We start from the raw sequence: 27,500 nt of genomic DNA on the forward strand, positions 1-27,500 counted from the left end.
GCAACCGAAGACTCCTTGAAATGGCTCGAAATGTTCCTTTCACACGCGGCCCACCGGATGGGTTTTGCCTCATTTAATCGATTGCGACATATGGGTTGTCAGTCGCAACGCTTTCGTGGCGCGGGCGTATAATTGTGGCAACAACAACAAAAAAAAAGCGCCATCCACGACAAAAATGAAGCCACAGAACTCGCTCGAAATGAGAGCCACTGTCTTATCCGGTCACCCTCTGGCGATGGCCGTTCGATTCTTTCATTTTAGGTCTTTGGAAGAACCCTCCGATGGTGGAGCGAGATTTCATGCAAGGTACGATGATGGTCAAGGCCGGCTAGCGAGACCGCGCCCGCTAGCTCGTAGACAGAAGAAGCTCGTGAACCATTAGGAATAGAGCCAAGAGACCATCGTGCACCATACGTAATCTGTAGATCTGTGAAGCCGGGGCACTTGAAATCCATGGATGGTGGTCGCGACCGTATTTGCAGAAGCTTAGTCATAACCCGGCTCGAATTAGGAGCATTGAAGCGTTGAACGATTGAGTTTGCGCGTCGATGAGTCTATTTGCGTTGTGCCCTCTCCATCACGATCTGTCACGGGGTTGTGTACGGCGGCAGAGAGCGGCCGCGCACTCAGCGCTTGAATTCTTACATCTGGCCCGGGCTTACCCAGGTTATGAAGCCAGCGATCCGGTTACACTGCGCTATTTACGGCACCCTTTCCAGTAGTGGCACAATCTTCCCCACCCCCACATTCGATCTAGTAGCTCAGCACCTCAGAATCGTACCGTATGCGTGTATTTGCCAAATGTCCACTATCCTTTGGAATCGTTTCAGTACCGTCAAACCGTTCAACCTAGAGCCGAGAAGCGAGAAGCGAGTTATTGTCCTTCGTTTCCTCGTCCTCGCTTGTGTTGTTCCTTCCCCCATTAAGCCCATAACTCCCTCTTCGTTTTGTTGATTTTACCCAAGCTCCCCGTTTCCCATTTCGGTCACACGTTCCTCCGCTAAAAAAGATATCCTACGGCTAAACAAACGCCACACAGCGCAGCGCACTGCTCCTAGCTCCGCCACACCACAGCTAGCCTGCCTGAATGCAAATGGCTTGGCTCGGGATCGGTGCTCTGGCAACCGGTTTAGGTACCAATTACCATTACTCGTTGTTACTTAACTGTTGGATTAGGATACCCACAGAGATTCGCCACAGAGATACCACAAGCTAGTGGAAAGCGTTACTAAAACTGGCATTCTTTTGCTTTTTGTTCTCGTCCCCCCCTTTGCCCCCGGCTTTCACTGTTTTGGGTTTTGTTTTTTGAATTCCCACCCCACGACCACGCCGTCTATCCAGCAATCCAGCGATTCCTGGGTGTCGACGCACCGCCGAACAAAGTTCAGGAGGTCAAGAATGAGTCGTACACCAATCTGCAGGTGCTGCAGCGCAACGAGGCGATGCGACTGTTTGCACCGAACCCGAACGCGCCGGACAAGAAGCTGGTGTACGATATCGTGCTCGAGCGACCACACGTGGAATCGATCAACACTTCCTACAGGTAAGGTCGATTAAAAAAAGACGCAGATTTCCGTTCATTTTTAATCACTCTATGTTCTAATCACTGTTCCAGCCTGTATCGTGCAACGACACAAGCGGAAGCGGAGGAAAAGTTCGAAGCCTTCCATCAGCGACTTCCCGAATTAGTGAAAATCGTCCGTGAGGTACACATAGACGCACTGCACTAGCAACTACCTGATGATTGCCATAGCAACGACCAAAATTAACCAAATACCCTGCATTTCAGATGTACAACATGAACGGCCTACAGAAGCTGTGCGACATCCTGATCGAGCATCCGAGCTGGTCGCTGGCACACGTCATTGCACACTTCAACCTCACCGATTACATTACGAACCCGAGCATTATCGATTTCCTCGATTATGCCGAGTACGCGGAGATGATGACACCGCTACATGTATGCATCGTGATTTCTGGATCTCTGGAACTCTGATCCTTCAAGTGTCTTTGCTCACTAGTAAAATGCAAATCCCGTTTTAGGTAGCGGTTAAGGCGAGCAATCTCGAGTTTGTGAAAGCACTGGTGGGCGTGTGCAATCTGGAGCACCTGGACAAAAACAGCAACTCGGTGTTTCACTATGCAGCCAGCACCACCAAGGAGATGATCACTGTTAGTATAGCGGCAGTCTGGACCGGTCCCTCTGGCCGGTTAAACCTGTAATATTACAAGCCGGCTCCGTTTTTTTTCAGTTGTTAACGGCTAAAAGTACCTCAAATCTGAACCATCTTAACACGGACGGATACACGCCGCTCCATCTGGCCTGTTTGGCCGATAAGCCGGACTGCGTGAAGGCTCTGCTGTTGGCCGGTGCCGATACGAACAAGATGGCTCGCGGTGCCGGCAATTCGTACAACAAATCCATTCCATCGAGTAAGTTTCCGACGCTCGTTCGTCCGCTCGCTGGCGCTCCAGTTCGCATACTCCCTCCGGTTTCCCTTCCTGGTTCCTTGTTTCCTCCCCCGTGTCAATCCCCTTTCCCCGTTTGTGGGTTTGCTCTGTTAATAGTTTGTTTCTTAACTCTTCTTTTTCCCCCTCTTTTCTCCGCGCATCTCCGCCACAAAGCATTCAATGATGGCAAGTTACTAACCGTTTCACCATTTGCATTCCATACCTCATGTTATTCTCATGGCGCCCTCAACTCCGCGTGCGCGCGCGCGCTCGAGTGTGTTTGTGTGTTTGTCGCTTACTGTCCAGATAAATAATATTTGCTTTTCTTTATATTTTTTCTTTCCGATCCCTTTCGTTTCGCTCGAAACAAACAATCAATTTGCCCGTGGTTTGGTTTGCTCCTTCATGATTTACTTGGCCCCCGCCCATTTGGCTTCCTGGTGTTTGTCGGGTGATCGTTTGATCTTGCGTGGGGTGTGCTGTGTGTTGTTGTTGTTGCGGGGTGGGATTTGCGTGTGCGTGTGCGTCTCTAACCGATAAAGAACCATCTTTCGTAGGTAATGTGGCCGACTTTCTGGTAAGCAACCCGAACAAACTGTTCACCCAGGACATGAAGCACGGCGGTACCCCGTTGCACTGGAGCTCGAGCCGGGAGGTGCTGAATTCGCTGATCGAACGGGGCTGTGACGTGAATATGGTGAACTTCAACGGTCAAACGCCGCTACACGTGATGGTAATTGATACACAACAACTTCTTTCTCTTCTTGCCTTTGGTTGTCTATGCGACAGCTTGCTATGTTGCTGCTCACTAATGTGGTGGGACCGCGGGCCCATATGCCATAGCTTTCGTTTCGTTTCCTTTAAACAAACATACGCTGCTGTCCATCTGTCCATAGTGGTGTCCCATTGCATGATGATTCACAGAGCATCACCGCCGCACCTGCTGCTTTCTACTCCGCAGGTCGCCCGGGAACGGTTGGAGTGTGTGGTGGCCCTGTTGGCCCACGAGGCCGAGATCGATATGGTCGACAATAGTGGCAACACACCGTTGCACATTGCCGTCGAGAAGCGGCTGCTGCCGATCGTCCAGTGTTTGGTTGTGTTCGGAGCGGACATTAACAAACCGAACAAGGACAGCAAAACACCGCGGCACATGGTCGGTCGGGATGATAATGGTACGAAGGACGCGATGATACTGTACATCCTGCACTCGGTCGGAGCGAAACGGTGTCCGGTAAAGAGCACCAAGTGTCCGGCTGGTTGTGCGTCCACCGGTACCTATAATGGCATTCCACCGGCCGAGCCCGAAACGAGTGAGAGCCGGGAACACATACAGCAGATGCTGGCGACCACGACCGGCAAATCGCACCGCAACAGTGTACCGAGCCTGATCTCGAGCAAGATCCGCGAAACAATCCACGAGGAGCGCCCGGTCCGGGAACACCCGAAAACGATCGACGTCAGTCAGGAGCGCAAGGGAGCGAGCATAATGGATGGGTTGCTGTCGATGTTTATGAGTAAACTGGATGCCGCCTCGAAACCGACCTCTCCTACGTCCACCACCTCGTCACTCAAGGGTACCAATCTGTTGGGTGACTTCGAGGTGGGCGACGAACCGATGCTCTCTGATGACCCCCATTCGGGTGAGTCATCATCGAACGCAGCGACCGGTGGTGGCAATGGTAGCAGCAGCACCAGTCATCAGAGATCCCGAACTCCGTGCGATGGGCATGGACAGTCTGCGCACGGTGGTCGTGGCCGTTTACTTTGCCTGGACGGTGGTGGCATCCGGGGTCTCGTGCTGGCACAGATGCTACTGGAGATCGAGCAACTGTCGCAGACGCCGATTAGCCATCTGTTCGATTGGATAGCGGGCACTAGTACGGGCGGTATTCTGGCGCTGGCCGTCGGGTGTGGAAAGACGATGAAACAGTGCATGTGTCTGTATCTGCGTATGAAGGATCAAGCGTTCGTTGGTTCACGGCCCTATCCAAGCGATGCACTCGAATCGGTGTTAAAGGAACAGCTGGGCGAGTTTACGGTCATGTCGGACATTAAGCATCCCCGGCTAATGGTGACGGGTGTGATGGCTGATCGGAAACCGGTCAACTTGCATCTGTTCCGGAACTTTGAATGTGCCAGCGACATTCTCGGTATTGTAACGCCTTCCAACAACCGCGGTCAACCTCCACCTCCTCCCTCGGAGCAGCTCGTTTGGCGAGCGGCCCGTGCGACCGGTGCCGCACCGTCCTACTTTCGAGCGTTCGGACGTTTCCTCGATGGGGGTCTCATTGCCAACAACCCAACACTGGACGCCATGACGGAAATCCACGAACTCAACGCAGCGTTGCACTATACGGGCCGTTCCGCCGAAGCGGTTCCGGTAAGTTGTTTGCAGCACCGTTCGACGATTAGACCGCAGCTCACTTTTACCTCGTTGTTGTTTTCCGATAGGTTTCAGTTGTGGTTTCACTCGGTACCGGCCAACCGCCGGTGGTCGATTTGAAGGAAATCGATGTGTTCCGTCCGGATAGCATCTGGGATACGACGAAAGTGGTTTACGGCATATCGACCATCAGTAAGCAGCACCGCACAGTGCCACAGAATTGGCCTGATTAATTGATTTTCATTCCTTTTCTCCTTTCGTAGGTACCTTGATGGTTGATCAGGCCACCGCTTCCGATGGCCGCGTCGTAGATCGTGCCCGGGCCTGGTGCAGCATGATTGGCGTACCGTACTTCCGCTTCAACCCGCAGATGTCGGTGGACATTGCGATGGACGAAAAGATAGACGAACCGCTGATCAACATGCTCTGGGAGGCAAAGGCGTACATGCACAGCAATCGCAAGCAGGTGATCGAGCTGATCAATCTTTTGAAATAGCAGCAGTGGTAGTAGTAGCGACGATAGCGCGATACTAATGGCGTCCCCTCCATAACGTTCGTCGGAACGTCGCCATCGCTCTGGCTATCTGTGGTGGTACCTTCCGCGCCCCACTCATCACTGCTGCACCCGTACCACCTACCACCGCAAAACCACTCGCTCTCCATTCTTCCAAGAAACTACAGCACCCACCAAAAAACACGAAAAGGAAACATATTGATGCATCGCTTGTACATCCAAAGAGACAGCGAAAGAGCGAAAAAAAAGAGAGAGTACTCTAGTCGGTAATGCGCTAGCGACTGATTGTCCTCCGAGCATCGCGTACTGATTGAATTGTTGACAATATACCTGGGGTATGTTTTCCACGCGCGAAATATAGGCTAGATCCCCGGGTTTCGTGCTAGTTAAAGCAAACGGGATCACGATGTGATCCGTGAACGATCACATCATATCTCAGGCGTAGGCGCAATCGTCTTGCAGGTGTATGTGTGCATCTGTGCGTGCATATAAGATGTTTAATTTATTACTAACAGATAAAGTATCAGGCGAGAGTAAAGGGAGTTTCACCTATTACGCATTAACAAGGGTGATGATGGCAGGGTTTACAGACAGGATGAAAGGGCGAACAGGATGTGCATTGTTTCTTCTCCGTTGTTCTGCGTGCGTGTATATGTGTGTGACTGTTCCAGTGGTTTTTCGGTATATGTCACGATCACGTTCGTCTGCTGTTTGCGCATAAATGTTAATCGGATTAACTTACTTATTATCGATTAGGCATAATTGTGATTTCTCCTGTTTTACGATCGCTCGTGGCGTTTTGCGCTGTGAAGCGTGTCCCTTTTAACATGTGTGTGGAGTAAAACTTCACGGAAACGAAAATCAGGGAGATACTTATTTATTGATTGACGCGAGCCATTGACCCGCGTTTCGATCAAGCGAATACCAAAAACCGAACATACTCCTGTTACTTTTCTGTTTGATTTTCTTTTACGATTTTCAAGACAACCAATATCAGTCATCAGAAGAACGCAGCAAGACGTTCCCACCAAAAAAAAAAAATGCCGGTCATTGTTAGCTCCTGTCGTCGTTATCGATGCATAATATATTGAGGTTGGAAGCTGGATGAATTATGAAACTTTACAATTAGCCGGAAGCAGACATTGGCCCATACATGGACGGGGCGGAGTGTAGTGTGTATTCAGTCGTTATTAAAGCAAATACAAGCAAATCATATTACCATATTACTTCCAGTATTGAGAATCGAACAACCAACAAAACAACAGACACATTTTTTCTACGAAACACGTGCAAATGTGAAACCGTTAATAAAGACTTGTGCTCCCTATCAAACGGGGCGACCGGAATGGCGGGCGTGGCGTTCGTGTTAAAACTTTATGTTATCGTACCACCGAAAATCCATTCCAAGTCGCTAGACAGAGGTAAGGACGGCTCCGTAGCGCTTATCCGCCTCCGGCATCTGCTAGACGATTACAGCGCAGCACAGGGTAATAGGCACCCGATCTTTCGATGTCATTTGCTGGAACTTAAATGAAAAATCTCTTACACGATCCTCGATTTAATGTTTCCCATTTTTGTCCGATGAAACGAGATGTGGTTCAAGAACAGCACATGATATAAAATTCCGATTGTGTTGCATCACCGAAAGCATCCAACGCAGCTCAGAGACCGGAAAGGCAAGGATTACATCACCATTGAATATGCAGCCAATTGTGTTAACGGAATTGTTGACAAATATCTTAGATCATCAAATGATTTCTCTAGCTATTTTTAGTGGCTTTTTATTTATTTGGGAGGCTTCATTCAAGTTATTCACCAAATTCGCTACAAGGTATCTGATGGCAGAACATTTCTAATATAAAGTAAATCATTATTTAAAGAAACGCGAATGAATAAACGGTACCAAGCAACATCCAACTGGTCAACGATTAAGGCGTCGAGTTACGAGTTTCTTCATGGTCAGCATTTCTTGGTATGTGCTTGATACATACATTAAGAATGTAAGAGAGAACAGAAGACGTTCGTTGTGGAATGTGCAGTGTTTCAGTTGCAGTTCGATTCGTCGATGGGAAACACGCTGCCACTGGCAATGATTGCCCAGGTGGAGCCATCCTGCAACCGTAGTTCGAACATGGTTCGATCGTGAGGATAGTGGTTGAAAGTTATAGAAAATGTTTATCACCATTGAGTGAAACATTTAAAATTTATACAAAAGTGTCTACACAATTTATAACAAGTGAGTTGGATCGTTTTTCGGACTAGAAGGCTTTACGTTCTAGTGATCATACGAATATTTAGCAATCGTGTGTACCTCTGTTTCTTTTACAGTAATGTGAATACAAATGAATAAGTTAATGGTGCACGTCGTTGCTGTTGTTGATGCAAATATTTGCACTTTACCATCGAGTGAGTGAAACAGCATATAAATGGCTTTTTACGTGAATTGCAACATTGATTTGATTTCCTGTATTTTAACATCGTAACATAGGTTATAATGATGAATCCTGTGGTCACTCCATTCATTTGGCGGAGCTAGGAGGCTTATGGAATGTGTTGACGCCACGGATTTCGATTCCGATACCTCCAAACGTACAGTTTGGTAGAAAGCAGAGTTTAATGGCATCCAATTCAGATATACGCGCCTTGTAAAACACAAAAAAAACTATCTAAAATGGTGAAACGATTTAAACTTCTCATTAGGATTGGCTGGTTTGATTTTCAGCTCCGCTGTTTCGTTAAAAATTCCATGCTTATTGTAAAATTGCTTATTAATATGTTCTTCGTGCATCTATAGGCGCACTCTTTTGAACCATTTATGTTCTAGGCATTCAGCACTCGGTGCATTGGTTCAGCGATCTACACTGTTGCGCTCAACTGTTATCCTCTCCAATGCTCTTACAAGAATGTAATCCGTTTTGTTCTCTTATGAGTTTCTCAAGCATCTAATCGAGTTTCTTACCACTGTTTCTTACCACCACTTATCGATGTTCTTACCACTGTTCACTGTTTCTGGGCTTATCTAAACTGTTTATTCAGTCCTTTTTTACGCTCATTTTACACTCTTTGGGTTAAGTTGGTGGCTTATGTTTGCGTACAGTTATTCTATATCATCTGAGATTCGTCCTCGCAAATCAATGTGCATCACTGATCCGCTATTCCGGTTAGGATAGCGGATATGCAAATATAAAAAAGCTTTGAAACTGATTTCTTTGTAGTGAATTGCTGTGTCTGGCACTAGGTTTACTGGTCGCCAACACAGCTATTGACCTTCTTCTAATTTTATTTTTCAATTTGATATTCGTCGCATTGTGGCAAATGGAAGACATATGCAATGGAGTTTGCACTTTTGTTTGCTTTACATTGTGTGACGTTATCCTACGTTATCATCATTTTATTTAATAACTGATTAAGCGTATCCAAGGATTATTCTAGCTATTTTATAGCCCGGTGGCGGGGGGGCATTCATCCCCTTCCTTTTTGGGAGCTGGCTGCATTCAGCATTTGTGGCTGCAATCTCCTGGGAAAATTATTACATTCTCAGTTTTATTGAGTATTTGTAACTCTATCTTCTCGTTTTATTTAAAAACAACCGCTGTTTCTTTTAATGAGCGTATCTGAGGACCAAATTATTTGAATCTAGTTCATGTTTGAGTCCATCCGAGCGAGTTAAAATCTAAACTACCTAAATTAAAATAATTATGCTCTCCTTGTTCACTTTTTGGTTTGGTATGGATTCTTTTGATGCTGGGGGTCAGTATATGCTGCTTTGCGCGATAATTGATATGCGTCAATATGAGCATACAAAGGATTGCATATTGCATAGAAAGGATATACATTAAAAGGATAAAAAGGATAGTGTACATGTTTTCAGCCAAATGTAATGTCTAATTTCCAATTACAATAGAAATTTCAATTGTGAAAAGAAGAACCGTGTTAGTGCGATCAGAGTAGTACGTCCTGTCTTCATAAATCATTTCGAATTGTAAAATAAAATTTTACGGCATTACTTCTCGGAAAATCTTATCCAATCAAAGCATTATCAAATCCGAAATCACAACTTCTAAGCTCGTAAGTCTTTCTGCTCGATAATACAGGATTTACAATCCTTCGCCTATCGTTCTGCCCCCCGTGCGCTTGTCCTTTACACGCGATTTCGCGCGAAAACGATGCAAACCATTCACAAGCGAAAAATTATCATGTTTGAAACATTTACTCCTTCGCGAGATCATCAGCAGGCGATAGGTGTAATAGGGGTGCGTAGATTAGCTATTTGCCTCGTAATTCTAACACACTCGGCGGCGGCACCACGGTGTGTAACAAATCACTTGTAATCGTTACTAAACATCCTTCACCGATGCGCTTATCAACGTTCAGCTGGTTGCAGCTAGTGGCCCGATAAGATGAACTGGTCGATAGGTGTTATCGTAGAGGGGGTTTTAATTCTCTTTGCCTGTCGATCGATGTGTCGTTCTTGTTGGACTTGGTATGTGGCACGGTGCACCGCTGGTCTTTGGTGGTGTCACACGAAAACATTGAATGAAGTGCTGCGCACTGAAGTGGCTATTGGGCTGTTCAAATTAGGATAAGGATTAGCTGCTGAGTGGCGAAGCGCCAGAGCTAACTGACGCGAGGCACGCGGCGACACCGAATGCTTTCGGAATTGCTGGTTTTTCGGAGTTTTGGATCCGCGTTGTGGAGTTTTCGGACCGCCCAATTGATACCGGTTTCCGGTCAAGCGGTGTAGCACCAGCGGAGACTCGTCGATCGGTCTATAAAATCGAATTGGCTCTGGACAATTATCTTATCTTCGCTGAGCGCTTGCTAGATAAGCCCAGGACAATCCACAGCACTTGCGCCCCAAAGCCGAATCGCCGATCAGGCTGGTTACAATAGGTCATCTTGAAGGTATTAAAGCTTACCGGGCGTGAATCCGCGAACCCAGTGTCGCGCTTGGCACGTTAGCAGCAAGGTACCCCTCAAACGGTACCAATCAGGACGCAGCAGAACGTTCCCCCGGGGGGATTATAGTTAGCGTGAAATAGAGAGAGAGAGAGAGAGAGACACGGTGCGATGGTGCGTCCGTTGGTGATCGTTTCGATCGCCTTGTGGTGTTTGCTCGGTGCCGGCGAGCTGTTGGCCGAACGGCCACCGTTCAAAACCGATGGAATCCACGCAGAGGAAGAGCCCGTGGTCAACGCTGAGGCTGAGACCAGCTTCGTGCCAGCCCAGGATGTAGACGAGAGCTACCGCCTACCGAAAACGTCCGTTCCGATCCATTACGATGTTCACCTGACGACGGACATTCACCGGAACGAGCGAACCTTCACCGGTACCGTGGCCATTAAGCTGCAGGTGATCGAACCAACCGACACGCTAGTGTTGCACCAGCGCGGTTTGCAGCTATCGTCGGCCAAGATCTCCTCGCTGCTGGCCGGCATCGATGGTCCACCAACAGCGATCGGAGATGTGACGTTCGCAACCGAAACACAACGCGCGCACCTCTCCCTCACCGCACCGAGGGTGCTGCTAGCTGGCTACTATCTGGTGGAGATCGAGTACAGTGGCCGTCTGTCGACGGATGACGATGGATTTTACGTGTCGTCCTACGTCGCCGATAGCGGAGAGCGCAGGTAAGCCCACGATCGGATGAAAATCGTTGCGAGAGTTCCTGTGATCGTGTCCTGGTTTGACTCCTTTTCACCGTTCAGATACCTGGCGACAACCCAGTTCGAGTCGACCAGTGCACGGCGTGCATTCCCGTGCTACGATGAGCCAGCGCTGAAGGCAACCTTTACCATCACAATCACGCACGGCGCTCTGTACAGTGCCATCTCGAACATGCCGCAAGAATCGCGCGTTGTTAGTGGAGAGTCGGCGACCACGAAGTTCCTGCCTACCCCGTTGATGTCAACGTATCTGATCGCGTTCGTTGTGTCCGATTTCCTGTCCCGTGGTACCGATCCGCATCGGGTGTTCGCACGGCCGAACGCATTCCAGGAGATTCCGTTTGCGGTGGAAGCGAGCAACGTGATCCTGAAGGCGCTCGACGATCATCTGCGCGTTCCGTACCAGGACTACATGCCGAAGATCTACCAGGTGGCGCTGCCGGACTTTGCTGCCGGTGCCATGGAGAACTGGGGCCTCGTGACGTACAGGTAACGATGGGTGATGGTGATGACGATGATGATAACGATGATGATGGTGGTGATTAGGATGAGAAGCACGATTGTTGAACAATCCCGCTGTGCCCTGGGTGCGCCCAGTCCGACCCGATATCGGCCATAAACCAACGACCGTTTTGGCTTAGGCAGCTTATCGCGCGTATCGTAAAACGGCCAATCCGGCAGGGCGATAAGGAAGGCGTTTCGCGTCCCCTTCTCCCCCCTCAACTCCCAATTACAGCATTGCGATTGTGCAACTTCTTATACGCTTCCCTCCCCTTACTTTCTGATCAATTCCATGTCACGCAGAGAACAATTACTATTGTTTAATCCGGAGGCAAACAGCTATCGGACGAAAACGAACATCGCGACGACCATCGCGCACGAGTACGCCCACCAGTGGTTCGGTGATCTCGTGACGCCCCAGTGGTGGGAGTACATCTGGCTCAATGAAGGATTCGCCACGCTGTACGAGTACCTGGCGACCGATCTGGCCTACCCGGGCATGGAGTACTGGGAGCTGTTCACTACCCAGGTCATCCAGGCGGCCATGGTACCGGACGGTTTGGCGAGCACCCGCCCGATGAACTACAATGCGGCCACTCCGGCCGAAATCTCGGCACTGTTCGATCGCGTCGCCTATCCCAAGTGTAAGTAGGCCGGGTCTCATGTGCCCCCATGTGGTTACCGTTACTCCACCGAGGCTTACTGAGATGCTTGTCGATGGTATTGCAGCGGGCAGTGTGCTGAACATGATGCGCCACGTACTCGGTGATGATAACTGGCGCGCAGGGTTGCAGGGCTATCTGCTCGATCGTGCACTGAAGGAGGCCACGGATGAGGATCTGTACCGGGGGCTGCAGCAGGCGATCGAGGGAAAGGGTGTGCTACCGGCCGGTGTGACCGTCGGGCAGATCATGCGAACCTGGACGAACGAAGCCGGTTACCCGGTGCTGAACGTACGCCGATCATACGACACCGGCGAGATCATCATCTCGCAGGAGCGCTTCTACTCGGACCGTAAGATCCCGAACACGAACGTGTGGATGATTCCGTACAACTACGTCCACCAGGCGGTGGCCGATTTCAATGAGTTCGATGATTTCAAGTGGTTGGCCACGAAGGCGGATCGCTTCACAACGACGGTGCCAGCGCACGAGTGGATCATCTTCAACAAGCAGGAGGTCGGTTACTATCGCGTCAACTATGACGATCACAACTGGGAGCTGATCACCAATGCGCTGCACGAGTGCTTCGGATGCGTGCACCGGTTGAACCGGGCTCAGCTGATCGACGATTCGTACTGGTTGGCCCGTTCCGGGCGGTTGGATCTGCGGGTTGCCCTGCGTCTCATGAGCTATCTGAAGCACGAGCGCGAGTACTCACCGTGGGCTGCGGCTGATGTTGCACTGTCGTACTTCAATAGCCGTCTGCGTGGTACCGAAGCGTACGAGCATTTCAACACGTTCGTGCACTCTTTGACGGAGCCACTGTACAGTTTGCTGAACATTGATGGAGTCGATGCGCAGGATTCGCTGCTACACAAGTACCTTGTGCAGACGATCTCTAGCTGGGCCTGTCGGTTGGAGCATCCCGATTGTCTGGCCCGTACTAAGGCGCTGCTAGCGACGGAAGCGAACGGTGGTGCAAGGGTTCACCCCGATCTGGCTACCGTGACGTACTGCTACGGTATGCGTACGGCCGGTGAGCGAGAGTTCCAGTACGTGTACCGCAAAATGATGGACTCGAAGAATTTGGTCGAGCGCACGATGCTGATCGATGCGCTGGGTTGCTCGTGGAATAAGGAGTTCCTGCACGCGCTCATCATGACGGCCCTTGGTAATACGGAGATTAACTATCGTGCGGACGAGCGTCGCCGTGTCATTCAGGCGGTGTACTCTGGTAGTCGCGCTGGCGTCGATACGCTGATCGAGTTCTTTAGCGATGCGCAACTGACCAGTGAGTTCGTTAGCGGTCTCGGACAGTCGCAGCTCAACTCGGCCCTCTCTGCCATTGCTAGTCGTACGAATAATGCAGCGGAATTGGTACAGGTAAGGGTATCCATTTCCTTCCTTTGCAAGATCGAAGACGATTCACGACCTTGATTCCTTATCATTCTCTCTGCAGCTGAACAGTCTCATCACGACGCTTGGTGACCGTGTCAATTCGGCGACAGCCACCAACCTGCGCAACTCGGCCCAAGCGAACCTGGACTGGGTGAACGGATTCGAGGGGCTGATGCTGACCGACTTCCTAGAACAGTACACCACGGATCTACAGCAAACGACGACGACGACAGAGCCCACGACTACCACCGTCACGGCAGCTACTACTTCTAGCACGGTTCAACCTGACACCCCAACGACTACAACCCTTATTCCTCCGGCGACGACGACGACGACGACGACGGGGGCCCCCACCACCACGACGCAGACACCAGAAACGACCACCGAAGACGATGGTGGTGCGGCCACCATCACTGTCTCGCTAGCAGCCCTTCTACTCGCCATCGCCACACATCTGCTCGGTTAAGCGCAAGGAAATGCAGTCACACGGACCACAGGGACCAACCGCGCGATCTACTAGCGACGCAATTCGGTGCGATGGCGGGCGACGTAAAGCCCAAACCCCAAACCGGGTATTAGTATTAAGCTTGTCCGCTATCTGGAGCTGTAATGCTATCGATTGAAATAAAATGTACTAGAAGAACCGATTTCCGGGTCCACTGGACTCGATCGATCGATCGATTATTCCGAAATGCGACGGTGTGCGTACTAATCGGAACAGGGGAAGGGTGAGCCCAGTACAATCGAAACGGTTCCTAATCCATCGACATTATTACAGCGTTACTCAGATAAACCGATGACTCGCTCGCTCTCTCCGGAAAGGGATTTCACAATGACGGTGTGTCGATCGGTAGCCAGCCGCCAGCGTATATCAATCACGAGGCATCAATTGGGTCTTACGCATTGGGTCAGCCAAGCGGAGTCATCGTTATCTGCCAATGCGATCCGGTTTGTATTGTGTTCCGCGCGCAATGATTCGCGCTCACGACGATTAGATTCGATTTTGGTTGTCATAAAAAGGGTCTGCACCAAGCCGGCTACACACCATTATTAGTCCGAGTACGCTTGGCGAACGAATCCGCGCACCGCTTAGTGATGGCTGCGTCCCGGGAAAGGCGCTGGCACCGAGTGTCCTTTGTACAGTGTACCGTCGTGTGTTTCCTACTGCTGTGGTGTGCGGTAGCAACGGGAGGACAATCGAACAACCAGCCAGAGGATACTCCATCCAGCCGACGACTGGATCGTAACCGGATCAATCTTCTTCGAGAGCAAACCCTCAGCAGAGCTCGCCCTTCTGTTCGTGATGCGTCACCGTACCGGCTACCGAACAGCACGATACCGGAGAGCTACGTGCTGGAGCTGAGTGTCCCTTCGACGCAGGACCTAGGCTATACTGGCACCGTGACGATAGGGATACGCGCCCAACACACAACCAACTCGATCGTGCTGAACTCCCTCCGGAATCGTATCGTAAACTTGAGGCTTCGGAACGCGAATCAAATCGAGCAACCGATCATGTGCTACGAGGAAGATGCGGCCGCCCAAACGCTTACGATTCAGACGATGTCCGCGTTGACTGTGGGATCACTTTACCAGCTGACGATCCGGTTCGAAAACGAGATCCGAACGGATGTGTCCGGATTCTATTATTTCGCTTATCCGGCGGCCGATACCGGTGAGGTACAGTACGGTGCCATTACACAGTTCGAAGCGATCGATGCGCGGACTGCGTTCCCGTGTTACGATGAACCTGCACTGAGGGCTACCTTTACGATCATCATTGATAGTGGTTCGGAGACGAAGGTCCACTCCAACATGCCGGTTGCCTCCGTTAAAATCATGTGAGTTCAGTGCAAAAGCCTGGTAACCACGGTAACCAGGGCTAACGCTGTCTGTCTTTCATTTCAGTGGCGAAGGTTTGAAGCAAACTCGCTTCCAAACGAGCCCCCGAATGCCAACCTACCTGGTGGCCTTTGCTATTACGACTGATTTTGCCAATGTACGAACGTCCCTGAAGGGGCCAGAGTCAAGCTTCAACATGGAGCTGGTGGCTCCACCGGGTTCGTCCCCGGCAGCCCGTCAGTACGGGCTGGAGCTGGGCGCTCAGGCGATACGAACCGTCGAGCGTCATTTCCAGCAAACGTACGATCTTCCCAAGCTTGATCAACTGGCCGTACCGAGGTTCTACTTTGCGGCCATGGAAAACTGGGGTTTGGTGGTGTACGAGGAATCGTACCTGCTGTACGATGAGTCAACCGGCACGAACCGTGATAAGGAGAACGTAATCGCAACGATTATGCACGAGTTTGTGCACCAGTTTTTTGGTAATCTGCTGACACCCCATTGGTGGTCTGACGTATTCCTGAGCGAAGGTTTTGCCACCTTTTACGAGTATTATCTTAGCAGTGAGGTAAGAGTCAACTCGATTAATGGTATCAGTACACCCTGGTTACTCAATTCCTGATCCTTTCCAGCTTGAACCAAGCATACGGTTCCAGGAGAAGTTCACCGTCGAAGCGCTACAGACGGCCTTGCTGGTGGACAGTGTTAGCACCATACGCCCGCTGTCCTACTCGGTGCCAGACCAATCCGACATTATGCGTCTGTTCGACATCATTGCGTATCAAAAGGGTGGTAGCATCCTGCGCATGTTCCATTATGCACTCGGTGCGTCCACCTTCCTCAAGGGTGTTCGGCATTACATAAGCAGCAAGTATGTTTGAACCGCACTCGTTGGTCTTTGGTGGCAAGATTAACCAACATATTCTTGATGTTCTCTTCGAATCCAGCAAAGGAAGCTCCGTTACACCGGAAGCGTTGTTTGCAAGCTTGCAGTTTGCGGCGGAGGAAGATGCGGTACTATCGCGCAGCTTAAACGTAGCAATGCTTATGGGGTCCTGGGTCTATCAGTCCGGATATCCCCTCGTAACGGTTGAGCATCATGATGATGAATTGATCTTCCATCAACACCACTACACAACGGATTCACTGGAGGACACGCAAGGCCCAGGTGGCCGTACCTGGTGGATTCCGGTCGCCTATCAAGTCGTATCGCGTGATGGCACGGTAACGAACGAGCAGTTTTGGTTGCCAGAAGGAACATCGCAGGTAGCGATACCCAGCGCCAGCTTGCCGGACGGTTCTTGGCTACTGGTGAATCCTGGCCAAACGGGTTACTACCGGGTGAACTACGATGCAAACCTGTGGCTGCGCTTGATCCAACAACTGACCAGCAATCACGAAGCGCTCCCAGCGACATCGCGCAGCCAGTTGCTGGACGATGGCTTTAAGCTCTACTTCACCGAACACATCGATGCACCGTTGCTGTACGGGCTGCTCCAGTACACTGGACGTGAAGTAGATGCCATTCCGTGGACAGTGGCACTGGCCAATGATAATCTTGGCACACTACGTGATGCTCTCGTGCCAGACGCAGCATCGTTCAACGCTTTTACGGTAGCGAATTGGTTCCAAACGTTTGTTGGCAGCACATTTCCACGTGCTACTGATTGGTTCCTACCATTTTCCATCGTTTTAGCGCTTTGCCGTTGCTCGGATAAGCAGCATCTACGAGCTGGTACAGTTTGATGGTGTATCCGGTGAGCCGCATGAGTATCAGCAGCTGCGTAGCAACCTCATCGAGTGGAGCTGCCGCCTGGGAGTCGCCGAATGTCGTACGGAGGCACTGACCAGAATGATGAACGATTTGGCCGGTACGGCAATGATTCCATCGTATCTGAAGGAAAGCGTATACTGTGGAGGTGCCACCGTTGCCACTGTGGACCAGCTGTTGGCCGTCTGGTTACGGATGCAAGCTAGTTCGAGCCTGGGAGAACGGTCGCTGCTCATCGCTGCTTTGGGCTGTGCCGAAAATGCCGCCTTTTTGGACCTATACCTAGGCTCGCTGTTCGATGCGGACACCAACTATCGGCCCGGCGAATGGTATCAGGTGCTGAGTGCGGTCTACTCAAAGTCGGCCACCGGATTCGATGCGTTCAATCGATGGTCGGTTAGCTACACCATGCAGATTTTACAAAAGTATGACTCTTATTCTAAATAGTCCAGGACTAAAGTTTGATTTCGATTAATTCGCTTTCCTTTTGCTATCCCATTCCCCCATCGTAGCTTCGGCACGGATCCAGCCTTTACCGCCATTATGAGTGATATACAGCAGCGGCTGCAAAAACTTCCTCGACATTATGAAGTGAGTACTAGGGCGCAGTGCACTCGTAGCGTACAAAATCACCTCGTAATCGAGGTTAATCTGCGATCAATGTTGGATTTGTACCGCTATCAGTATGAAATTCCCATCATCATTCTTACTGTCGCGCTGTGTTGAGTGATCAGCTGATAACCATACGCGAGATTCCATTTGGCATTTGGCGATTCATACCGCCAGCCTTCGCAGACAAAAAAACAACAATGACCACAATCTAATGATTCATTCGTTTTTTTTCTTTCACAGCTGGTTCAATTATTTATGCAGACGTAACGAAAGAATTCAGGAATGCAGGAATAGTCACGCTGGCGTGTGAAACTGTCCAATCAGCCCAATAAAAACTCATCATTGATACGATACCGTACGCAAAGATCTAGCGCTATTTTTATCAAGCATCCATCTCTTACCCAACATCCTACGCAGTACAGGTGTAACCGATGATAAGCCGTGACGCTGACAAGCAATTTCAGTGGTACAACAGCTGGTTTTTGGACAGGCGCCCAAAGAGCCCAATCAACCAATTAGCGAACCCGTGCCCCTCCGGCAGCTTCTTCAGCTCTCCGCCAAATGTTTCTCGCCGAGATGCACTTCCGATAGGAGCGGCTACTGTGGTAGGTAAACCCCCTCTCAATTGGTGATAAGATACTGAGTGAATCGTCCATTGTCACCGTGGTAGCATATGGGTTAATTTTATATACATACAGTAGCTCGTACTGATAATGCCGGCTATAGGCTATGGTATATATTCTGCCCGTCTAGCCGCCTGGCCGGCCAGTAGTGGTGGTAGAAACAATGAAGCCACAACCGAAAGCACCCAGCGGGGGAGTGTTGCTGTTAGTGGGGCTGCTGCTGGCATTGGCAGCGCCCAAAAGCATCGAATCGCGATCGACTAGTGGACTGGGGCGAGCATTCGATTCGTTCCGTCTACCGAACAGTACCGTGCCGACGCACTATAACCTGTACCTGGACACGGACATACACGCCGGCATCTTCGACTACACCGGCAGTGTGCAGATACGGATCAATATTCTCGAACCAACGAGCCAGATCGTGCTGCACAGTAAGCGCAATGTGATCACGAAGCTCCAGCTGCGTAACAGTGCCGACCTCGTGGTCCCGGTGAAGGGGTATGAGTTTGATGAGGAGAAAGAGTTTCTGGTTATCAACGTCGGTACGGTGCTCCAGCCGGCCAGTGGTTCGTACACGATCGATATCGACTTCACCAACAGTATCGACCGGACGGATCAGTCCGGTTTCTATGTGTCGTCGTACCAGGATGATCAGGGTGTGACAAGGTTAGCGGAAATTCTCTAACAGGGCTGCAAAGAACACTCTCGCTTACACCAGTTTTGCCACCTCGCAGGTACCTTGGCCTCACTCAGTTCGAATCGGTCGATGCGAGGACATCGTTCCCGTGCTACGATGAGCCTGGGATAAAGACGACGTACGATATTCGTATCACGTGTGGATTCGATTATCATGTCCGCTCGAATGCACCGCTGCTCGGTATTCAGCTACTGCCGGGTGGCAAGAAACTGTCCACTTTTGCCACTACACCACGCATGCAAACGTATCTCGTGGCATGGCTCGTGTCGGACTTTGTGTACGAACGGGAGGTATTGAAGGATCCGCAGCTGGCGGTGGCATCCTGGGCCGAACCAGCGGCCGCACAGCGTATGAGCTACTCGGTCGATGCATCGAAACGGTTCATGCGTGCGATGGAGGAGTACTTCGGGGAGCAGTACACGATGAACAAGATCGATAACGTGGCCATCAAAAATAGCGATTATGCGGCCGGAGCGATGGAGAACTGGGGTCTGGTAACGTATGCCGATAATACGATCCTGTTCGACCCCGCCACGCAAGGTGAATCGCAGCAGGTGCAAGTGGTGACGATCGTGGGCCATGAGTATACGCATCAGTTCTTCGGTAACCTGCTGGCACCGAAATGGTGGAGCTATCTGTGGTTGAATGAGGGCTTTGCGCGACTTTACCAGTACTACGTTGGTTCGATTGTAAGTTGTAGCAGCAACGGTCGTGCAGTAGCGAGACATTTAACTGTTATTTCCTGTTCGCTTTGCGCCCCGATAGAGCCATCCGGAGTTGAATCTACGGGAGCGCTTTGTATCGGGGCCACAGGCAGCGGCCTTCAACACCGATGGTTCGCCAACCGTACGACCGATGACGTACTACACCGAAACGCGTGCCACTATCTCTCGGCTGTTCGATAATATTGCCTACGCCAAGTCGGCCAGTGTGTTGCGTATGTTTAGCTACGCTCTTGGCGAGCTTACCTTCCAGAAGGGTCTACGATACTACATCCAGCAGAAGTAACTATAGCAACTGACCGACAGACGGGTGGCGTTCCCTCGAAAGCATATCCCTTTATGTCCTTTCCATCTTTGTTTCGTTGCAGCAAGGCCAGCGGTGTGGTGCAGGATACGGATCTATTCGCTAGTCTGGAGCAGGCCGCCAAGGAGGATGCCGTGCTGCCCGTTAGCCTATCGATGGACGACATCTTTGGCTCATGGTCCAACCAAGCCGGTGCTCCGGAGGTGCACGTGCGACGCGAAGGAAATGAGTTCTTCTTCACGCAGAAACGCTTCTACACGGTGCCACAGGAAGAACCTGTCGAAGCGTCCTGGTGGATCCCGATCTCGTACACAACGTCCAGTAGCAACTTGTACGAAACGCGTCCGGCCTTCTGGATGCCACCGGGTGTATCTGAGGTTTCCCACACGATCGCCCTGGAAGAGGGTGAGCTGGTGCAGATCAATCCCCTCTCGACCGGGTACTACAAGGTGATCTACTCGCCAGAACTGCTGGACGAGATGATTGAGCAGTTGAATAAGGACCATAGTGTCATCAAGGCGCCAGCTCGTGCTCGTCTGATCGATGATACACTGAAAGCTGCGTTCCGCGATGGTAGCAACTATGAGACGGTGTTCCAGTTGATGTCCTATCTCGCCAAAGAGACGGACTATGTCCCGTGGGCAATCGTTAGCCAGAACCATAAGCAGCTTCAGGCGCTGCTGAGTCACGAGCAGCAGGCTCGGTGGTTGCTGGACACATTCATGGCCCGGCTGGCCAGTCCACTGCTAGAGCGACATGGACTGGAGCCGCGTGTCGGAGAATCGTCCACCACAACCGAGCTGCGCTTGATGGCCATTGAGATGGCTTGCAGTGCCAGTGAATCGTGTAAGGCCAAGGCCAAGGCTAGCATTGCGGAGAACCAGGTTCCGCGTAATCCTACCGAGGTAGCCATTCGCTGCGTAGGCCTTCAGCGACAGGCTGGCCCTCAAGAACGTCAACAGCTCTCAACCAAGCTATCACAGATGCTACCCAGCCTACAGGATACTTTCTCCCGGCTGTACGCCAACCAGCTACTGACCTGCAGCGGAGACGAGCAGCTTGTGGTGGAAACGCTGGTCAGCAAACTCCCGTCGATGAGTGAGACCGATCGCGCCGAAAGCTTACACCGTGCGATTCTTGACTCTGGCATTTCGGTGAAACGGTTTATCCAGCAGATTGATACGGAACTGCGACAACGGAAAATGTAAGTTCTTTCTTTCATCGGCATGAACAGTTGACATAAAACTGCAATTCTGTTTCCCTTTTTGGCTTCATTAGGCAAGTGAATCAATCTGCACTGGCCAGGACACTCGAGGATATCGCGGGTTACGTGACTGATGAATCCGAAGCAGAGTTTCTACTGTCCATCGTTTCCCAGCTCGATGTGCCGTCGTCGATGGTGAAGGATATGGAGCAGCAACTGCAGGCAAACCAGCGCTGGGTGCTACACAATGTTGGCCCCCTCACCGTAGCATTGAGCGAAGTAGTGACAGTCTAGATGGAATGTATGAATGGATAACCAAATGTGCGATGGCCTATACCATTGTTTTGATTTTACGTTTACGTGCTCAATCCTGATAAGCCACGCGCACAACACTCTTTACGCGTGTTGCGTCAGTATTGTTTACGATAAGATAAGCCAATAAAAATGGACACTTAAAAGCCACTTGTAAGACATCGATCGGTGAGCCCATAAATCAAGCACCTACAAGACAAACTGAACTCAAACAAATAACTCAATGATAATGTGCGCTCCATCAGGTATCATTGTACCTTGAGCACTCTCGAAGATTATCAGTAATCGGTTTGCACAAGGGTTATCGTATCAGCCCCACTTGGCGTGTAATCGGTATGTGCCAAGTCATTCAAGTCATCACCAATCGAGTAAAGTCAAAGTCAAGCAGTTGGCTTTTGTTCTTATCGGCCTTGGCCTACAAGGACTGTTTTATACATGGCTTTACTCCACTAATCTACCGTATTGAGGTGGCGTTAATCATATCAACATGAAACTAACACGATCTCTCGAGGAGGCGTTAATTTAAATCAATTTAATCCCACTTAGAATTGTTCATACTCAGGAGGGTGTGAGTTGAACATAATTTTAGCCGATCCGCTAACAGATAATTTACAATATACTGATTTCATTGGATTGTAGGTTTATTGATAAAATTTCGAATTCTATACGGTTTACAATATTACTTAAACGGCATCTTATCTTACAATTAATTGTAATTTTTTTCATTTCTTTATCCAATCAGCATAATGGAAGCTTATGTTATTACCATACTGAAAACGAAAGATTTGCTCTCTGGAGGATAAATATAAACAGGAAACAATTTGACCTGTTGACCAGGGAATCTCCGAACTGCGTTGTCGCGAGCAAGTTTTCTATTTTTAATCATACGGACGGAGCGTGTGTTACGGTCATTCCACATCGCTATCGGTCATCACTGCGCTCACTAGGAGCTTATTCGGGGTTCGTCGCTTGTAAAAACCCCAACTCCAAACTACGCATCACGGGGAAGGCCCCATCGTTTTCGGACCTCACAACATAACAGACGATCTACAGACGCATTCACACATGATCAACACCTTGGAAGCGTCAATTCGGAGAGTGAGTGAGTGGATTCAACGCACCCCCTAATGCATCTTATCTCTCACGCCCACAGACTGCTACCCACTAGTAGCGGGTACGCGATGTCTCAGCCCATTCTGAACAGGTTCTCAATTCCCACTCCACCCCACTGGGACAGACTCTCACTTGATCGCGAACGGTAGATGTCTCGCTCATCCTTCGCTAGTCGCTTGTCGGAGGTTGCAAGATGAGGCTGGCGCGATCGCTACTACTACGGCGCACCTTGCTGCTGACGCCTTTGCTCTTGCTGCTCTGCCCCCATAACACGATCTTCGGTCAACAATCCCTAGCACGAAACAATGATCGAACATCACACATTGTAAGGGATTCAGAAGATACGACTGGTGGAATTGTCATCCCGTGTTTCATCTTGCATGTTGTTTCCTCTCTTCTCCCAGGTACTGCTGGGATCGACGGGACCAAATGGCCGGCGTCAGTTTCGCTGTGGTGGAGCGTACATTGGCCGTAACGTGATCGTGGCCGGGGGACACTGTGCAACGGCGAAAAACCAGCCACCACTCGATACGGTCCGGTTCGGGGCCGGAACCGCCAATGAGCAGCATTTTCGCATCGTCAACCATACGCTGCACTATCGCTACAAACCACAGTTCGAGTACCACAACATGGCCATCTTCTTTCTCGATGCTAACCCCGAGGCGAGCAGCCGCGGAATCCACAAACCGGCCTGCGTGCTGAAGCCACACATGAAGAGTGGAAAGGTGCAGTTCGTTGGGGATGGATCGGCGGATGGGCGTGGAGCGAACCTGCTGACCACCGAGCTGGACGTGATGCCGTCCGAGAAGTGTCACGAGTACTACAATCCGATTCCCAAGCTACGGTTCGGGGTGCTGCTGTGTTGCTTCTGTGCGATGAACTCCGCCACTGCCGAGTGCTCGGTAAGTGCCGATTGCTGATCTGGTGGCCACCCGGGGGGTTTGTAATGATCCTTCTATGCTCTGTGCTGGGTGGCAGAATATGCACAGCTCCCCGTTACAGGTAGTGCTTACACGGAGCGGTAAGAGTGTTCCCTTCCTTATCGGTCACAAATCCATCGGAAGAGCGTGCGGCGTCAAGAGTCCGGCTGTTTTCACCCGTTATGGATCGTATTATGAATGGATGGAAACCATTACTGATCTATCGTTGGAAGCCAATGGTAAACGTTATAGTGTCTCATCAAAAGATCAGGAACATAATCGTTTTCTACGTATCCTTTCTTAATAGATTGCTTCGCCCGTTATTAAATGGACACGGCAGCAACTGGTACGATCAAAGGGAATTCAACCAACTGCACGAATGTTATTGTCCGCTTCGAAGGCCCTCACATGTGCTCGTGGCAATGTTCCGTTGCCGCGAAGAACCTGTTCTTAGCAGCATCGCCTTTGAGTGTATCACATGCCGGAAATGGAATACAATAACATCCAACATGAAGTAAATAAAGCATGATCGAATCTTTAACCACAATTTTAACAGAAAAACAATGGTTTGAGTCCATTAGCATGGCATCTGAAAGATGAAATGGAACTAAAAATAACGAATTGAAACAGATCCAATGTTGTATTGTTAAGATCACGTTGTGTTTTAAACACGTTGAGTGATTGATTACAATCTTAATTGCACCGTCTGCTTTAGCCGGGATTAGGTGTCGGTGAGTCTCAATCCTCACTCATACAAAAAGCACCGATCTTGATCAATCAGCGTATTCATTGAGGAACGGGAGTCCCAGCTTCCGAGCAGCCGCTGCTGTTCGTCGGAAAGACGTGAACCGCAATCCAGAAACGAACGATAAAGGGGCGAAGGGGGTGGTTCCCTTACCACATCGTCTTATAATTACCACTAATTATGGAATTGCTGCTGTCACACTCATTTGACCTTACCCAGTTTAGCAGGTTTTTGAAAGAATCTGTTGTTGTTTGATGAATCAACCAAAAACCGTCCACTCTCGTCGTCAAGTCGATTCTTTTCCGTTGTTTTCAACACACACTGAACAGTCCGCCAAGCACAGTCCTCCTCGAAGAAGACTAGAGTGGAGATGAACAATGTTTGTTCATATAAGATGAGCAATTCAAGTTCTAATCAAGATGTGTCCGCTCATCTCTTACGATCGAGCTCCGACTGTTGCTCAACGGCGTGTGTGAGTTCCGTGTGTCACGTAGCAACAGATCGCGATCGTCCCCACTGAGCGATCGTAAATTAGTATCCGGTGAGCCGTAGGCAGGAGCGGTCATCAACGCGCGTCACCTTGACGGAACAGTGGAGCAGTGAGCCTCGTTTCCCTGAGGCACAGGCTAAAACCGAACCGAACCGAACCGGCAAAGTGCGCCCGGATGCTGCTGCCGCTGCTGCTATACGTATTTATCGGGCTGGAGGTCGGCCACGGTCGCATACAGCCCGCTGAACGAGTGTTTCCGACCGATATTAACACCGCCACCATTCCAACCGTACGCCAGACGTTGAATGGTGAGGATGTTGGTGCTGAAGAAACGGATGAATTCCTGAAAACGACTCTAATCACTGTGATTCCCGCTCATTATAGATTGTCATCTACGGTACCACAAGTATGGCGAGTATTATCTCGTTTATCCCATCTTCGGGGTACCAGCGCGACAAGGTGAATTCGCTCATATGGCGGCACTCGGATGGCGACAGGCTAGCGGGGGATTTCAGTTCGATTGCGGTGGTTCCCTGATCACTCCGCGCCACGTGCTAACGGCTGCACACTGTGCCGTCAACGATAACGGGTAATAACGACGTTTCTGGCCCCCCTGCGGGGGATTCTAAGACCAAGAGTTAATTTGATCTTCTCCCTCTCCCAACCAGTGACCCTCCCGTTGTGGTGCGACTGGGTGTGATCAATATCACGGCCGGACTGTACGATCCACAGAATCGTTTCTCCCAGGAGTACGGAATCGAAAGCTTCCGGCGTCATCCGGACCATACCTTCCGGTCGGAGTACCACGACTTAGCGATCGTAACGCTCGAGCGTTCGGTCGGGCTGTCCAGTGGTGTGCTACCGGCCTGTCTCTGGACAAGCAACACCGTCCCATTCCGACGGCTCGAAGCGACCGGCTTCGGACAGACAAGCTTTGGCGGGGAGCGGACACCCATTCTGCTGAAGGTACAGCTGTCACCGGTGGAGACGCCGGCCTGCCAGCAGTTCTATCCCAACACACGCGCCCGCCCACGGGGTTTACTCGAGGGCCAGATGTGCGCTTCCGATAGTAAAATGGATACGTGTAACGGAGATTCCGGTGGTCCGCTGCAGATCAAACTGATGGCCAACAATCGGTTGATTCCGTTCATTGTCGGTATCACCTCGTTGGGCCGGTTCTGTGGAACGTCAACGCCAAGCGTCTACACCCGGATCGCTACGTATGTCGACTGGATTCAGAGTGAAACGGCCGAATCGTTTGATGAGCGAGGTGATACCGGATAGTGTGCCATCCAGTCGTCCCGTTTCTGATCTCTGATCTCTTCTGCGCTTACAGCATGCTACAGGAGATACCTAAACGAACGAGAAATCGAGGAAGCGATGGTCGCGAACCGGGCCGGTGATAAAGTGTTCGTTGAGCCGGAAAAGAGTTACATGGATTTGGAAACGGTGGCCAAACATCGCGTTTACCTTGGCTACAGCACCACCGGTGGGCGCGTGCAGTGGAACTGTGGCGGTGTGCTGATCAACGAGAACTACGTGCTCACCGTCGCCCACTGCGATCGGTTCGTCTTCGACAAAACGCCTGACTTTGTGAAGGTAGGGGATTTGGACATTTTCACCGATCACCCGCAGGCACAGATCATACGGATCGAACGGTTCATCAAGCATCCGAACTATCGGGAAGGGGGCTCGCTGGAAAACGACATAGCGCTGGTGAAGCTGCAAACGAATGTGAGGTAGGAATGGGCTGATGAGAATATCAAGGGGATGATGGCTAATTCTCTTCGTTTGCGACGGTACAGAATCCAACCCAACGCCGTACCTGCCTGTATCCTGAACTCGGATCAGGTATCGTTGCCGTTCTACGAGATGGCCGGTTTGGGTCCGTTCAATATGAACAATTTCGTCATGTACAATCAGCAAGGATCGACCAGTAAGTTACACATACCGACCGTAATAATGAGATTCATCTTTGGTTACTTTCTGCACATCTTAACAGACAACACACTGGTTCTCACTCGGATGCGTGCCGATAGCGTGGCTTGCATGGGAGCGGCGGACAACAAGTTGATGTGCACAACGAACACTCAACCACTGGTACCGGGAACCTGCAGGGTAGGGTAGCACTTCTTCACCTTCGGAATTTTTATCAAATCCTTCTTAATTACCAATACCATGGTGCGCTGCTGCACTTCCAGATCGAGCATGGTGGACCGCTGGAACGAGAAACATGGCATTTCGATCGTTACTATGCCTACGTGTTCGGTTTAACGGTGGCTGGTGATAATTGTGGGTTCGGTACCGAAGCTTATCACGTGAAAATCTCATCCCACATCCAGTGGATCGAATCGATTGTGCTCGGTAACCGTCGAGGGAAGCGAGCAGCATCATCGCACCGCCGCCAACGGCGACAATTGGTTTTCCCTTCTTCAGACGAATCGACGGAGAGCGGATCGGGACAATCGTGTGTACTGCCGGACATGCGAAGAGGTACATGCAGACCGTACAATTCCTGCCCCAAGGAAAGCATGTCCACGACCATCAACATCTGCCGTCACGGAACC

At 50.5% G+C, this 27,500-nt stretch overlaps 6 protein-coding genes and 1 long non-coding RNA gene across 9 annotated transcripts in view; all 7 read left to right on the forward strand.

Annotated features, from left to right (window-relative positions):
- LOC126577439 (85/88 kDa calcium-independent phospholipase A2) overlaps positions 1 to 6,697 on the forward strand; it is a 7,283-nt gene extending 586 nt beyond the window's left edge. The window contains exons 2-11 of one of the 3 annotated variants that reach the window (XM_050239060.1): positions 831 to 1,133; positions 1,342 to 1,543; positions 1,616 to 1,706; positions 1,790 to 1,960; positions 2,044 to 2,172; positions 2,253 to 2,433; positions 2,994 to 3,184; positions 3,413 to 4,834; positions 4,906 to 5,029; positions 5,101 to 6,697. In XM_050239060.1, coding sequence (XP_050095017.1) covers positions 1,088 to 1,133; positions 1,342 to 1,543; positions 1,616 to 1,706; positions 1,790 to 1,960; positions 2,044 to 2,172; positions 2,253 to 2,433; positions 2,994 to 3,184; positions 3,413 to 4,834; positions 4,906 to 5,029; positions 5,101 to 5,333 — 2,790 coding nt within the window. In that variant the 5' untranslated portion in view covers positions 831 to 1,087 and the 3' untranslated portion in view covers positions 5,334 to 6,697. The remainder of the gene's footprint in view (positions 1 to 830; positions 1,134 to 1,341; positions 1,544 to 1,615; positions 1,707 to 1,789; positions 1,961 to 2,043; positions 2,173 to 2,252; positions 2,434 to 2,993; positions 3,185 to 3,412; positions 4,835 to 4,905; positions 5,030 to 5,100) is intronic. The other 2 variants (XM_050239061.1, XM_050239062.1) reach the window with 2 other exon arrangements.
- Positions 6,698 to 7,426: 729 nt separating this feature from the next.
- Positions 7,427 to 9,352, forward strand: LOC126577442 (uncharacterized). Its single transcript, XR_007608340.1, has 3 exons — positions 7,427 to 7,587; positions 7,680 to 7,757; positions 7,840 to 9,352. It is a non-coding gene; the product is annotated as an uncharacterized LOC126577442 (long non-coding RNA).
- Positions 9,353 to 10,290: 938 nt separating this feature from the next.
- Positions 10,291 to 14,225, forward strand: LOC126577437 (aminopeptidase N-like). Its single transcript, XM_050239059.1, has 5 exons — positions 10,291 to 10,981; positions 11,060 to 11,506; positions 11,822 to 12,162; positions 12,248 to 13,563; positions 13,640 to 14,225. The coding sequence occupies exons 1-5, from the start codon at positions 10,422 to 10,424 to the stop codon at positions 14,042 to 14,044; spliced, it is 3,069 nt and encodes a 1,022-aa protein (XP_050095016.1). The 5' UTR covers positions 10,291 to 10,421; the 3' UTR covers positions 14,045 to 14,225.
- A 448-nt stretch (positions 14,226 to 14,673) lies between these two features.
- On the forward strand, positions 14,674 to 18,129 carry LOC126576708 (aminopeptidase Ey-like). Its single transcript, XM_050238014.1, has 7 exons — positions 14,674 to 15,419; positions 15,487 to 15,988; positions 16,053 to 16,291; positions 16,368 to 17,034; positions 17,117 to 17,616; positions 17,704 to 17,782; positions 18,044 to 18,129. Exons 1-7 carry the CDS (start codon positions 14,674 to 14,676, stop codon positions 18,068 to 18,070), a joined length of 2,760 nt encoding a protein of 919 aa, XP_050093971.1. The 3' UTR covers positions 18,071 to 18,129.
- Positions 18,130 to 18,589: 460 nt separating this feature from the next.
- Positions 18,590 to 21,815, forward strand: LOC126575652 (aminopeptidase N-like). The gene is made up of 5 exons (XM_050236456.1): positions 18,590 to 19,092; positions 19,161 to 19,812; positions 19,889 to 20,127; positions 20,214 to 21,353; positions 21,428 to 21,815. Exons 1-5 carry the CDS (start codon positions 18,590 to 18,592, stop codon positions 21,645 to 21,647), a joined length of 2,754 nt encoding a protein of 917 aa, XP_050092413.1. The 3' UTR covers positions 21,648 to 21,815.
- Positions 21,816 to 22,964: 1,149 nt separating this feature from the next.
- LOC126575653 (serine protease snake-like) lies at positions 22,965 to 24,245 on the forward strand. The gene is made up of 4 exons (XM_050236458.1): positions 22,965 to 23,103; positions 23,183 to 23,680; positions 23,757 to 23,937; positions 24,006 to 24,245. Exons 1-4 carry the CDS (start codon positions 22,972 to 22,974, stop codon positions 24,023 to 24,025), a joined length of 831 nt encoding a protein of 276 aa, XP_050092415.1. The 5' UTR covers positions 22,965 to 22,971; the 3' UTR covers positions 24,026 to 24,245.
- Positions 24,246 to 25,000: 755 nt separating this feature from the next.
- The window catches only part of LOC126577629 (uncharacterized), a 3,543-nt gene continuing 1,043 nt past the window's right edge, over positions 25,001 to 27,500 (forward strand). Inside the window, exons 1-7 of the mRNA XM_050239405.1 lie at positions 25,001 to 25,241; positions 25,318 to 25,522; positions 25,602 to 26,203; positions 26,270 to 26,672; positions 26,739 to 26,869; positions 26,936 to 27,051; positions 27,135 to 27,500. The exon at positions 27,135 to 27,500 is cut by the window's right edge and continues 553 nt beyond it. Coding sequence (XP_050095362.1) covers positions 25,109 to 25,241; positions 25,318 to 25,522; positions 25,602 to 26,203; positions 26,270 to 26,672; positions 26,739 to 26,869; positions 26,936 to 27,051; positions 27,135 to 27,500 — 1,956 coding nt within the window. The 5' untranslated portion in view covers positions 25,001 to 25,108. The remainder of the gene's footprint in view (positions 25,242 to 25,317; positions 25,523 to 25,601; positions 26,204 to 26,269; positions 26,673 to 26,738; positions 26,870 to 26,935; positions 27,052 to 27,134) is intronic.

This window comes from Anopheles aquasalis, chromosome 3 (genome assembly GCF_943734665.1).
Source record: "Anopheles aquasalis chromosome 3, idAnoAquaMG_Q_19, whole genome shotgun sequence".
Classification (NCBI taxonomy): domain Eukaryota; kingdom Metazoa; phylum Arthropoda; class Insecta; order Diptera; family Culicidae; genus Anopheles; species Anopheles aquasalis.

What these genes read in the sequence shown, in the direction of transcription:
- LOC126577437 (XM_050239059.1), top strand. Translation starts at nt 10,422, where the DNA reads ATGGTGCGTCCGTTGGTGATCGTTTCGATCGCCTTGTGGTGTTTGCTC. An exon ending in TCGCGTCGCCTATCCCAAGT is followed by an intron (nt 12,163 to 12,247) that starts GTAAGTAGGCCG and finishes ATGGTATTGCAG; the next exon opens with CGGGCAGTGTGCTGAACATG. An exon ending in ATGCAGCGGAATTGGTACAG is followed by an intron (nt 13,564 to 13,639) that starts GTAAGGGTATCC and finishes TTCTCTCTGCAG; the next exon opens with CTGAACAGTCTCATCACGAC.
- LOC126576708 (XM_050238014.1), top strand. Translation starts at nt 14,674, where the DNA reads ATGGCTGCGTCCCGGGAAAGGCGCTGGCACCGAGTGTCCTTTGTACAG. An exon ending in GTTGCCTCCGTTAAAATCAT is followed by an intron (nt 15,420 to 15,486) that starts GTGAGTTCAGTG and finishes CTTTCATTTCAG; the next exon opens with TGGCGAAGGTTTGAAGCAAA. An exon ending in CATCGTTCAACGCTTTTACG is followed by an intron (nt 17,035 to 17,116) that starts GTAGCGAATTGG and finishes CCATCGTTTTAG; the next exon opens with CGCTTTGCCGTTGCTCGGAT.
- LOC126575652 (XM_050236456.1), top strand. Translation starts at nt 18,590, where the DNA reads ATGAAGCCACAACCGAAAGCACCCAGCGGGGGAGTGTTGCTGTTAGTG. An exon ending in AGTACTACGTTGGTTCGATT is followed by an intron (nt 19,813 to 19,888) that starts GTAAGTTGTAGC and finishes GCGCCCCGATAG; the next exon opens with AGCCATCCGGAGTTGAATCT. An exon ending in GAACTGCGACAACGGAAAAT is followed by an intron (nt 21,354 to 21,427) that starts GTAAGTTCTTTC and finishes TGGCTTCATTAG; the next exon opens with GCAAGTGAATCAATCTGCAC.
- LOC126575653 (XM_050236458.1), top strand. Translation starts at nt 22,972, where the DNA reads ATGAGGCTGGCGCGATCGCTACTACTACGGCGCACCTTGCTGCTGACG. An exon ending in ATGATCGAACATCACACATT is followed by an intron (nt 23,104 to 23,182) that starts GTAAGGGATTCA and finishes CTCTTCTCCCAG; the next exon opens with GTACTGCTGGGATCGACGGG. An exon ending in TCTATCGTTGGAAGCCAATG is followed by an intron (nt 23,938 to 24,005) that starts GTAAACGTTATA and finishes CTTTCTTAATAG; the next exon opens with ATTGCTTCGCCCGTTATTAA.